Source organism: Mytilus trossulus, chromosome 7 (assembly GCF_036588685.1).
Source record: "Mytilus trossulus isolate FHL-02 chromosome 7, PNRI_Mtr1.1.1.hap1, whole genome shotgun sequence".
Lineage (NCBI taxonomy): Eukaryota > Metazoa > Mollusca > Bivalvia > Mytilida > Mytilidae > Mytilus > Mytilus trossulus.
The window spans coordinates 31,514,610-31,528,691 of NC_086379.1; the positions used below are offsets into that span (position 1 = coordinate 31,514,610).

General features: G+C 32.0%; 1 protein-coding gene across 4 annotated transcripts in view; it reads left to right on the top strand.

Moving 5' to 3' along the window:
* The window catches only part of LOC134724931 (poly(ADP-ribose) glycohydrolase-like), a 37,371-nt gene that overhangs the window by 178 nt on the left and 23,111 nt on the right, over positions 1–14,082 (top strand). Inside the window, exons 1-5 of one of the 4 annotated variants that reach the window (XM_063588310.1) lie at positions 10–74; positions 4,550–4,640; positions 5,384–5,459; positions 6,491–6,594; positions 8,585–8,657. In XM_063588310.1, the coding sequence (XP_063444380.1) occupies positions 4,568–4,640; positions 5,384–5,459; positions 6,491–6,594; positions 8,585–8,657 (326 nt within the window). In that variant the 5' untranslated portion in view covers positions 10–74; positions 4,550–4,567. Of the gene's footprint in view, positions 1–9; positions 104–4,549; positions 4,641–5,383; positions 5,460–5,515; positions 5,599–6,490; positions 6,595–8,584; positions 8,658–14,082 lie in introns of those variants that run through there. The other 3 variants (XM_063588309.1, XM_063588311.1, XM_063588312.1) reach the window with 3 other exon arrangements.

A 14,082-nucleotide genomic window follows, 5' to 3' on the forward strand; every position in this document is an offset into this window, starting at 1 on the left:
CACTTTCGAGTTTATACTTCCGGTTAAATTTCCAATAAACTGCTTTGACGGAAATATATACTCAAGATACTGCTGTATGAAACTTTCATTTGTACTATGTTTGGTAATGTAATGAGGAGAAAATATCTATTTAAATTCCCGTTAAAAAGCTTGTGAATTTTTCTATTCAAAGAACTGAACTGTCCGGATCCAGTCTCTATGTCTATGATATCATAATAATAGTTTGATACATGTATATATATATAGATATACAAATTATGTAGGAAAATGTGGTGTGAGTGCCAATGAGACAACTCTCTATCCAAGTCACAATTCATAAAAATAAACCATCATAAGTCAAAGTATGGTCTTCAACACAGAGCCTTGGCTAACACTGGCAGTGGCAAGTTAAGCTGTACACATGATAAAGGGTCCCCAAAAAATTGCTAGTGAAAAACCATTCATACAGGAAAACCAACGGTCTAATCTTTATAAAAAAAAAGAGACATTAAATAAATGAAAACTACTGACCATCAGATTCCTGACTTAGGACAGTTCATACCTGCCAACTTTTCAAAATGCCAATTGGGGTTTTATGTGCAAGATGGCTCTAATATTCTTAAAAAAAACTTCAAGGGGGCCTTTAAATATATTTTTATGTTCTTTTTTGGCTTCTTCATACTTTTACTAGCCTATAGCCAATTTTAAATTATTGTTTTGTATAAAATTGTGGACAAAATTGCTCTTTTAAATTTTGCATTTGAGCCTCCATGGGGGAAATCCCCCGCAAATAGTGACAGTTGGCAGGTTTGATAGTTGCTAGACGTTTTAATGCCAATTAATTAATGGTACCAAACCTTCACCCTTATCTAAAATGATAATGTAACATAATATAGAAAGATGCACTATAAAATAACTTCATTTTAGTATTTTACTTTTTATGTCATTTATCTGGAAAAACGTAAGGTGATACAACCTACACCTGAAACTGATTATATATCATGATAAACAAGCATACATGTAAATAGTAAAAAGCTGTGTTAACGTAAGAAGAAATGTGGGTGCAATACAAAAGATCAAAAACTTGAAATAGAATTTGAAACAGCTTGTTTTTCTAAAGTAAAGTCCTTTTACTATTTAGGGAAACTGGGACCATTGGCGTCATACAACAATCAATTTTTCTCTTTTGGCATCAGACATTTTCAATTGTGAAGTGCAAAATTTCTTTTAACTATTGCAATGTCCAGTATCAGCAAAACAAATCAATATTATAAATTGTATAGATCATACAATACAATCACAAATGTATATAACATAACACTCCTACTTGTACTAAACTACAACATCTATGATCTATACCCAGCTTTCATGTGATTGTCAATTCTGCCCAAAGTCGATCCATCCAATGCAGCCCCATATTTAAAGTTAATAAGTCCCAAGTCAATTTCATCTCCAATATAGAAAATATTTCTGTTTAAGGAATAAGAATTAAGATATATTTAAAATTGTTTATGAATGTTATAATTATTTACAACCTGGAGCGTAAAGAAGTTGACTTTTAATGAATATTATACTTTTAAATTAGAATATTGAATTTTCCAAAGATAGACATTAATTTAAATATTTACAAAAAAATATATATTAAAATTTCACATACATGTAGCACTTATTTTGTTTCTCTTCTGCTGAAATCATGACTTAGTAAGGTTGTTGAATTTTAAAAATCTATTGCAGTGTTCTCCCCAGGATTTTTGGATAGCGCTGTGGTAAGCGTGATTTTTCACAATTCTCAGTAACTTTGTCGCGTCACACGGTTGGTTTGTAATTGATTTTTTATGTGTTTTTCCTATATTATGCTATTGATGTTTTCTCTTGTAATGTTGTCCTCATCATGCTCATGGAAGTTACCCTTTGTTTGCTAATGTTATTGTCTGGATATAGTCATGATAGAAGAAATGTTTTTTTCTCCATTGTAAATTCATATAATCCTCATATTATTATCTTTCTGTAAAACCCAAGGAGAAGTCTTTTCCATGGTGGGTCTATACCAGACTGCCTATGTGAAGATTTCTTATTACTAACAGGTGATGTTGCAGAACATGTAGGACCAGCAATAAAGTCATTGTCAGCTTCTGTGAGAAAGTTTTCAATGACAAGATTGGTATTTTTTACATTTACTTTTATAAACATTTCTAGCAAAGTGCAACTTTGCAATAAAAATGAGTATAGTATTTCAAAGGAAGAAATGAACTTACCCTTTCAATAATATTCAAATATTATCAAAGATTTGCTTAAAAAAAGGCTAAAATATTCCAATTATGAATTATGAATATAAGAAATCCTATAAAAATATTTTAAAGATTTTTTTATTTTAAAGGTAAATTACCAATCAAATACATTATATATGCCAATTGAAGCAATTACCACCTTTAGAGGTTGTGTTTGATAATTCTATAAACATTTGAATACGTGCCACCAGATAAGTTTGTCCAGATTTGACAATACTTCTTTTAGGTTTTTCCCTCCCAAATTATCTCCCTTACTGGCTGACATAACTTCCTGTTTACACTTGTGGCCTTTTTAGCATTAAATACTATTCCTAATCCAAGCCATCCTCTGTTTACATTAAATTTAAAGCAATATTTAAATAACATATATTGATGATTGGTTGACAAATATCGATATTTCATATATATCTACACAAAATTTTCGTTTTGTCTTATTCCCTTATCCATTTGAAAAATGGTCACGGATGGACAAGTAATCGTAATATACGGGCTTATAATGAATCCCTTGATAACAGGGTTGCTTCCTTCAAACAATTCAGGTTCGACAGTTCGGTAGTATTAAAACGAAAAAGTAATGATATAATCGTAAATGGTTTAAGCAATGGTAGAGACCAAGTTGTCAGAGAAGGGGGTAACACTTCCCTTATATTTTTTAGAAATGAACTTTTCAGCACCCGAGACATGCATTAAATGTCTCTGTCCATTCCTTTCATATCTTTTAAAAGCGAAAAACTCGAGGAAGGAAAGGTTAATTTGGCAGTAAAAGTTTTGCAAATGGCGCCATTTTGATCATTTATTGAACTGGTCCCTACGATATTTGACATGTTTCGGTGAATTAACGATCTCTCGGATAAATAAACCAGTCGATCACGTGATCGGAATGTGTACAAAATAATACAGGATGTTTGAAATTCAAAAACAATAGCGCTGATTTTTGATTGGATAGCGCGGCGGTCTACCGCGGTGAATTCAAATAGCGCTGAACATCGCGGCGCTAAAACGGCCTGGGGAGAACACTGTATTGGATGGTACATTTTTTTTTTCAATTATAATTTTTTTAAATTAGTAAGTGATTAACAAAATGCAACTGACTTTTTCACTATAATCAGAGTTATTAAACCAATTATAGATTAATGATTTGATTTAAATAATTTTTTATGATGTTCCATTGGATTGTTAATATTTAATTGAATAAAATCACCCCCCCCCCCCCCCCCCTTTTCCATGATATTTCAAGTTATCATGGAAAAAAACTTCTTATTAACTGCACGTGCTGATGTTTTTTCATACCCATTTTTGTATTGATTTAAAATAAATGATTGAGACTCCTAATATCAGGCAGAGAAGGATCAACAGCCTTTGGTGCTGTGTGCAATTTTTATATGACTGCAAGAATTGAATTTTTTTGGTCGTATATTGTTATCACGTTGGCGTTGGTGTTGTCCATGTCAGTTGTCTGTCTTCGACGTCCAAAGACATTTGGTTTTCGCACGCTAACTTTAGTAAAGGAAATAGAAATCTATGAAATTTAAACACAAAGTTAATGACCATTAAAGGGAAGATTGGGATTGATTTTGGGTGTATTGGTCCCAGCAGGTTAGAAATTAGAGGTCAAAAAGGGCCCAAATAAGCATTTTTCTTGGTTTTCCCACAATAACTTTAGTATAAGTGAACAGAAATCTATGAAATTTGAATATAAGGGCTAGGATGAAATTTGAAAAAAATAGGCAGGACAGGAGTTTTGAGTAAAAAAAGGCAGGATGAGACACTTGCAAAAAAAAAAGTCAGGACGACAATTTAGGTCCGAACAGAGTGAAAAATAAAAAGGCAGGACAGAGATTACAGCTAAAAAAAGGCAGGACAGAGATTACAGCTAAAAAAAAATGCAGGACAAAATTTTTCATCCTAGCCCCCCATAAAAATCAAATGGTAGCTCCTTAAGTATTGTGCAATAGCAAGAAATTTTCAATTGCACAGTATTCAGCAATAGCAAGAAACTTCAATTGCACAGTATTGTGCAATAGCAAGAAATTTTCAATTGCACAGTATTCAGCAATAGCAAGAAATCTTCAATTGCACAGTATTGTGCAATAGCAAGAAATCTTCAATTGTACAGTATTCCCCAATAGCAAGAAATCTTTAATTGTATACCATTTTCATAATAACAGCAGAAATAGAAGACCGGACACTGGGTTCAAATGAACCCTTTATAATTTTTTCATGTGAATTAATAATTGTAATATGCACCTCCATTATGATTGTTTTATTGAACTTTGTTTTAGGGTAAAGTTGTTTATAGAATGAGTGAACCCCCTTTGAAAAAGAAAAGAACCCTATTAGATTTTTTTAGAAAGAAAACCAAATCAAATAGTGGTAAGTACACATCCATTGACATCAGACAGCTAAGGCAAATATAAAAATAGAAGATGTGATATGATTGTCAATGAGACATCTTTCCACAAGAGACCAAAATAACACAGAAATTAACAACTATAGGTCACGGTACGGCCTTCAACAATGAGAAAAGCCCATACCGCATAGTCAGCTATGAAAGGCATGGACATGACAATGCAAAACAATTCAAATGAGAAAACTAATAATGGCCTAATTCATGTACAAAAATTGAACAAAACACAAATATGTAACATATATACAATCAACAACACTGAATAACAGGCTCCTGACTTGGGACAGGCACATACATACAGAATGTGGTGGGGGTAAAAATGTGAGTGGGATCCCAACCGTTTGTCGTTTTCAAATAGCACCATCAGTAGCCTACTTCTTCATTTGTTCTTCCAGTATTTATTTACATGTACCTCACAGTTTGTGTGAAAACTTAGAATATGAAAGCTTGATCCATTTTTCTAAGGTTACTGCGGGATCAGCTTCAGTTCTTATGATAAAGGAAAGTGACTGGAATCCTGAAATGTCATTGATGTATTAAAAAATACCTGCTTTCAGTTTAAAAAAACCAATAAACAAGTAAAGTATATTGTAGTTTGTGAAGAAAAGTAATAACTTTCTATGCAATGTTGATGCATGTATATGTTAGGATGATGTATATAAAGGTGAACATGATTATTATAATATTTTTATTGTTTTACTTTAAATAGATGAACAAGTAAAAGAAAAAAAGGTAGAAATCATTGATGTAGAAATGGCTGAATCTGAAGCTGGAAAAAGCTCAAAGTAATTACATGTATATATATAACTTGAACAACATTGTTCTCTCCATCAAATTGTCAATTTTGATAACAGTTTTGCAGGAGAGTTCAATCAATTGAAGAGTTGAAGAAAAAAAAACCATGACATAGGTGGTAATTTTTAGGTAAAGTAACATATAAATGAAGCTGTATGACTCTTAACAAGTAAAATGCTTCTGCATCAAATACAAAATTCTTTAAATTTAGAAATTGATGCATGCATGCATTATTGTGAATTCTTGACCATTGGCAAATTGGGGAATCTGCAAAAATCTCATGAAGGAAAAGCTGAAATAATGAATGCAAGTTTATTATTATTGGGAACCTGATACTGTCACATTGTTAGCAAATATAGTAAAAACGTCGCAATAATTTCTGAAATTACAGTACTTTAAATTAAGTATGGTTATGAAATGAAAGTTTTATTACTTTAAATATCTCACTGATTGACTGAAAATTGCTTTGAAATTTTCCATTTTTCACCAAGTTAACAAAAATAATGTTATTTTGGTGTTAAGATATTTTGGCAATTAAATGGTTAAAATAATATGTTAAAATGTGGTTTATGTATCATTATTGAGGTAAATTTTGACATGGTGAATGAATGAATAAACAAAAGGATACAGTTGTATGCTGAGACAGAGTTGTGATCACTGATCCAAACAACAAATGTGCAAATGACAAACCTTATGACAAGTCCATAACCATGAAAATATTTTTAATGATGTCCTTTTTGTTCTTTTTTTTAATCATATTTAATTGAAATCTGTACATTTGTTAGTTGGAAAACATTAAGAACTGGGACCTTAAACAGGCCTTGTTAACATTGATACTAAATAACATTTTTGTTCTTAAACTTATCTTAGCTTTATAATTATACATTTGTATCATCTTTATAATATTATTAGTGTGTTGTTTAACTTGAATATACAGGGACAATTAATGTCATCTCTCCTGCTCGAAATAATAAATTGTTTACAAATAAAGATACAAATACTTACTTTTATGCCTTTGTAGACCAGCAGTCAATCCTGTAAATAAAGTTTTCACTGACATTACGACACAAGGGTTTGGTGCATCATTTGATGGAAAAGGAGCTCAAGCAGCTTTTACTAAAAAAAGTAAGTTTTCTTGATGTCTCAATATACCTCATTTACAAAATTGATAAATATACGTGGGGAAAATGTTGACTACCTCCATAAATAATTATTTGCATTCTAGAATTGCAAATAGGAAGACTTAGTTATTACTTTTAATTGGTCTTGTTTAGGAGAACTCTATGACCAGTATTTGAAATTTTGCTTTAGCTCCTATCTATGCCAAGGCCCTTGAATTTATTTACCTAAAATCATTGATTTCGAAATTGTTTTCATTAGTCAGATTTTGCTTTTCTACTCATATAAAGTTAGATAAAAATTAGTTTTATTTTTATAAGCGTCAAAATTTTTACAGGAAGTATTATGTTATAGAAATGTCCGGTGTCCGTCCGTCTGTCTATCTGTCTGTCTGACGTAAACATGTCGCCCCATAACTTGAGAACATCTTATCCAAATTTCATGAAACTTATTATAGTTGTTTCTTATGATGGTCAAATGATCTGTATACTTTTTGGTGAAAATTAGATTAAAACTTTTTGAGTTACGGCACTTTGTAACTAAAACAGGGATGTGTTTTTTTCACATGTCGCACTGTATCTCAAAAACGATTTATGATTTTTGCTTAAAACTTTACACACTTCTTTGTTATATTAACCTAAGATCTGTATACTTTTTGGTGATTATTTAAAAATTCATTTTTCAGTTATTTTGTCTTTTGTAAAAAAGGGGTAGGGTATTTTTACATGTCGCGTCGTATCTCAAAAACAATTTTTGATTATTGCTTAAAACTTTACACTCTTCTTTGTTATATCAATCTAAAGATCTGTATACTTTTTGGTGATGATTTAAAATTTCATTTTTAGCTCACCAGGCACGAAGGTCCAAATGAGCTTTTCTCATCACTTGGCGTCCTTCGTCCGTCGTCCGGCGTTAACTTTTACAAAAATCTTCTCCTCTGAAATACCGGGCCAAATTAATCCAAACTTGGCCACAATCATCATTGATTTATCTAGTTTTAAATTTGTGTTTTTTGATCCAGCCAACCAACCAAGATGGCCGCCATGGCTAAAAATAGAACATAGGGGTAAAATGCAGTTTTTGGCTTATAACTCAAAAACCAAAGCATTTAGAGCAAATCTGACAAGGGGTAAAATTGTTTATCTGGTCAAGATCTATTTGCCCTGAAATTTTTAGATGAATCGGACAACTCCTTGTAAGGTTGCTGCCCGTAAATTGGTAATTTTAAGGAAATTTTGCTGTTTTGGGTTATTATCTTGAATATTATTATAGATAGAGATAAACTGTAAACAGCAATAATTTACAGTAATTTAAGACTCAAAAATAAGTAAAAATGACCAAAATGGTCAATTGACCCCCTAGGAAGTTATTGTCCTTTATAATAAATTTTTAACAATTTTCATAAAATTCGTAAATTTTTACTAACATTTTCCACTGAAACTACACGGACAAGTTCATTATAGATAGAGATAATTGTGAGCAGCAAGAATGTTCAGTAAAGGAAGATGTACAAACACATCACAATCACCTAAACACAATTTTGTCATGAACTGTCTGCTTCCTTTGTTTAATTCACATATGCCAAGGTGAGCGACACAGGCTCTTTAGAGCCTCTAGTTCAGCTATTTAGTATTTTGTAAAGAAGGGGGAGGGTATTTTTACATGTCACGCCGTTTCTCAAAATCAATTTACGATTATTGCTTAAAACTTTACACACTTCTTTGTTAAATTAATCTTAAGATCTGTATACTTTTTGGTTTTGATTCAAAATTTTGTTTAAGTGATATTTAGTTTTTTGGAAAAAACAATATATGGTTATTGCTTAAAACTTTCTCAGAAATTATTTATGATTATTGCATTAAACTTTCACACATGACGACGGGCGTATCATGCGCTCATGGCGCAGCTGTTTATTTTTATTTATGAAAGCTTTCTCATGTTTTGTTAGCATACAATGATTGTGTTCACTGAATCTGTTTTTTTGTTTACATTGCAGCTGAAATGATTTTGAAGAAGTCCAGTCTTGGTGACACTCTTAAATATGATGAGACATTTGAATACAATATGGAGTAAGAAATAATGTAGAAATACTGTAAATAAGAAAATTTTGCATGTATTTATAGTTGCAAACAGTAGTTAAAAATATCTGATTTATTATTTTGATTTCAGGGAATGAATCATACAAATTATTTATCAAACTTTTTATCATCCGCAAAATTAAAAAATTTGGTCGTATATTGGTATCAAGTTGTCTGTGTTGTCGTCATTGCCTGAAGACGGAAGGTTTCTGGACTTTAATATAAGTAAATAGAAATCAGTAACATTTAAAAACATGGTTTATAACCACTAAAAGAAGGTTGTGATTGATTTTTAGGGTTATGGTCCCAACTGTTTATTAATAAGGGGCCAAAAAAGGGCCCAAATAAGCATTTTTCTTGGTTTTCCTGTAATAACTTTAGTATAAGTAAATATTATTTATGAATCTACACAAGGTTTATAACCACCATAGGAAGGTTGGGACATATTTTGGGAGTTTTAGGAATAAGGATCCAAAAGGATCCAAAATAAAACCTTGTTTGATTTCAACAAAAAATGAATTATTGGGGTTATTTGATATGCTGAATTTAACCTTGTATTTAGATTCTTAATTTTTGGTCCAAAGGGTCCAAAATTAAACTTAGAATGATTTTAACAATAATTGAAATCTTGGGGTTCTTTGATATGCTGAATCTGAACATGTACTTAGTTATTTGATTTATGGGCCCAGTTTTCAAGTTGGTCCAAATCGGGTCCAAAATTAAACTTTTGTTTGATTTCAACAAAAATTGAATATATGGAGTTCTTTGATATGCTGAATCTAACCATTTATTTAGATTTTTATGCCCCACCTACGACAGTAGAGGGGCATTTTGTTTCTGGTCTGTGTCTCTGATAGTCCGTCCGTGCGTCCGTTTGCCCCGCTTCAGGTTAAAGTTTTTGGTCAAGGTAGTTTTTGATGAATTTGATGTCTAATCAACTTGAAACTTAGTACACATGTTCCCCATGAATGCCATGATATGATCTTTCTAATTTTAATGCCAAATTAAAGTTTGGACCCTAATTTAATGGTCCACTGAACATAGAAAATGATGGTGCGAAGTTCAGGTTAAAGTTTTTGGTCAAGGTAGTTTTGATAAAGTTAAAGTCACATCAACTTGAAACTTAGAACACATTGTCCCTATGATATGATCTTTCTACTTTTAATTCCAAATTAAAGTTTACCCTAATTTCACGGTCTACTGAACATGGAAAATTATAGTGCGAGTGGGACATCCGTGTACTATGGACACATTCTTGTTGATATCTGTGGTAGTATCAAGCTGTGCCCTGTGGAGAATTTAATTAATTTGCAAAACATAGACTACAATTGCAATTTCTTTGAAAGAATGACAACATAGAAAAAATTTATGAATATACAGGCTCTTTTTTTTATACATATTTCTAAGGCAGCCTATGGTTACCTACAGTTTGATTATGTATATATGGGTAACCAAAGATCGCCTTAATCGTATATTTAAACACGGCCAGAATAAATGATAATGGAGGCAACTAGATTTGTAAAACAGTATATTCAGTATATAACAAGGGAGACAAATTCTGTTTATCAAACAGTATATATACAGTACATAATAAGGGAGACAACTTCTGTTTATCAAACAGTATATACAGTGCATAATAAGGGAGACAACTTCTGTGTATCAAACAGTTAATAAGGGAGACAACTTCTGTTTATCAAACAGTATATACAGTGCATAATAAGGGAGACAACTTCTGTGTATCAAACAGTTAATAAGGGAGACAACTTCTGTTTATCAAACAGTATATATACAGTGCATAATAAGGGAGACTTCTGTTTATCAAACAGTATATACAGTACATAATAAGGGAGACAACTTCTGTTTATCAAACAGTATATACAGTACATAATAAGGGAGACAACTTCTGTTTATCAAACAGTATATACAGTACATAATAAGGGAGACAACTTCTGTTTATCAAACAGTATATACAGTACATAATAAGGGAGACAACTTCTGTTTATCAAACAGTATATACAGTACATAATAAGGGAGACAACTTCTGTTTATCAAACAGTATATATACAGTACATAATAAGGGAGACTTCTGTTTATCAAACAGTATATACAGTACATAATAAGGGAGACAACTTCTGTTTATCAAACAGTATATACAGTACATAATAAGGGAGACAACTTCTGTTTATCAAACAGTATATATACAGTGCATAATAAGGGAAACAACTTCTGTTTATCAAACAGTATATATACAGTACATAATAAGGGAGACAACTTCTGTTTATCAAACAGTATATATACAGTACATAATAAGGGAGACAACTTCTGTTTATCAAACAGTATATACAGTACATAATAAGGGAGACAACTTCTGTTTATCAAACAGTATATATACAGTACATTATAAGGGAGACAACTTCTGTTTATCAAACAGTATATACAGTACATAATAAGGGAGACAACTTCTGTTTATCAAACAGTATATATACAGTGCATAATAAGGGAAACAACTTCTGTTTATCAAACAGTATATATACAGTACATAATAAGGGAGACAACTTCTGTTTATCAAACAGTATATACAGTACATAATAAGGGAGACAACTTCTGTTTATCAAACAGTATATACAGTACATAATAAGGGAGACAACTTCTGTTTATCAAACAGTATATACAGTACTTAATAAGGGAGACAACTTCTGTTTATCAAACATTTACAAAGATTTGTCATTGCCAGAACTGAGGTACATTGTCAATTTATGTGTTTGCTTCAGAATTGCACAGTTAACACAAATACAATCAGAACAAGTAATCCTGTGTTAGGATGCTAACACAAAAGTCACCAAAACGGATCCCACATCATTGTTCTGCATTATCATTGATGCCAAATAATGTGTGTGTAAAGTTTTATTCAATATGAAGAATTATTTAGTTTTTTTTTACATTTGAGCCATTTCCATGGTAACGGCAGCCATTTTGGAAATTCAAACCTCAAAAGTCAAGTCAAGATATACTAGAAATCATTTGTTGTAAGTTTCATCGATTTTGAAGCATTTTGCAATTTTTGACATTTTTGCTGTTTCCATGGCAACGGCGGCCATTTTGCAAATTCCAAACTCAAAAGTCAAGTCTACATAAGTTAGGCAACATTTCTTATAAGTTTCATTTAATTTGAAGCATTTTGATTTTTTTCATATTTTCGCTGTTTCCATGGTAACGGCGGCCATTTTGAATATTCCTAAGTCAAACTGCTGCTGCAAATTGTTCTCTCCATATTTATATACCATCATATACCATTAAATGTGTCTGGAATAAATTCAACTTTGATGTTCTGGAATGTTCCATGAAAATTCACCCCCCTAAAATTATGCCAGGAGACCCCCTACTGAAATAAAATTAGTGCCAAGTTGAGGCAGACATGTGTCTCTAAATATTCATAAGAGAATATATAATTCCATCTACTCTATATACAGTAGAAATTTTAAGAAATGTAAAAAAAATTTGACCCCACCCATCTTTGAGCCCCCCTAATTATGCCAAGATGACACCCTGGTATCATGGACATTGGGTTCTGCAACCCCCATGATGCAGACCCATACCCAGACAAGATATAAAATTTCCATCCTCTACTCCTTCCAAGAAAATGGTAGGACCGTTTAAGGGGTTAGAAAAAGAAAAATAAGAATAATAACTAGAATTGCCATTGCAAGCAATAGCGGATGTCACCCTTCCCCCATTGCCACTAAGCGGTAGCCATTTCAAAATAATAAAACAGTGAATACAGATCTATGAATTGCGATATATCTTTTTGTAAATTTTGAGTTCATTTAGAGGATTGTCAAAAGTTTCACATTTCTTCTGTTTCCATGGCAACGGCAGCCATTTTGGAAATTCCAAAGTCAAAAGTCTCATCTGTACATGCCAGTTAACAATAATACTAAATTTCATTAAGTTTTGAGCATTTTGAAAATATTTGACATTTCTGCAGTTTCCATGGCAACGGTAGCCATTTTGGAAATTCCAACTTCAAAAATCTCATGCAGACTTGACAGTCAACATATATATTAAGTTTCACCAATTTTGGAGCATTTTGAAATTTTTGAAATTTTTGACATTTTGGCTGGTTTCTATGGTAACAGATACCATTCCAAATTTCTAATGGCAGATACCACATTGGTACATGGGAGGGAACATACCATCAGAGTTTCAATAGATTTGACCTACCATTTTAATGAAGTAAATGCCACTTTTAATGGTTTTTAAAGCGTTTTTACCATTTTTGCCCTGTTTCCATGGAAACGGCAGACATTTTTGAAATTCCAACGCCAATTTCCACATCTACTCAAGTTGCTCATTGTTATGCTAAAGTTTCAAATGAATTGGAGCATTTTCATATTTTTGAAATTTTTGGTGTAGTTTCCATGGCAACATAGTAGTTCCAATAATGACCAAAATCACCCAAAACCAGTATATGCCTGGCACCTTCATTGTATCAAAATATAATGATTCTGAGTTTAAGCATCTCCAAATTATTCACCAAAAACAAAAACTGGAATTTTTCACAATTGTTCCGTTTCCATGGTAACGGCAGCCATTTTTTTGGGTCTTGAGACCCACTGCAACCCGAAATTTTTTGTTCCTCATTATAGTTTACTATCATCAAGAGTCAGGTTCCATTGTCTCCAAAAAAGCTGCCGGACAAAAATCATTGGAAGAATAAGAATAATAATAACAAAGAAACGGAGGAATAACAATATGTCACCCGACATTGTCGATCGGGTGACATAATAATAAGAAACCGAACAAAAACATAAAGTCCCCAAAACTCCGTTTTGGTGACTTAATAATGAGATATATATATATATATGCAAGGTTTCCCCTGGGTCAATTATTTTTTTCGCCACTTCTTTCGCCAAAACAATATTTTTTTCGCCACTTTTTTTTTTTTTTTCGCCAAGTCACACAAATGTATTTTTCTTTTAAAATTTTTGAAAAGAAGTGGTTTTTACAACTAAACGAAGCATCTTATTACATGGAATTGATCCCTCGTGTAAGGTGTAATCATTACATTGAAGGGTTACTCTCATGCCAACCTTTTGCATAGATCTCTTCATAACGACAGTTTTCTTTTCTAGACCATCGTAAATAAGTAAAACTATATGCTGGAAACACGTGTCTCTCTGAAACGACTTTGAAGTAACCACTCAAATAGATGATCTAAATGAAAGTTAAATGATATAGTTTTAAATCAGAGACTTTTCTCGGTTTTGAACATTTTTCGTCATAACAACAATTTTCTTTTCTGGACTATCATTAAAAGAAGAAGAGGAAGCGTAAAAACTTTGCTTCAAACACGTGCGTCGTAAAGTGGTTAATAAATCCCTATTTTGACATGTAACAGAAGCCATTTAACTATATC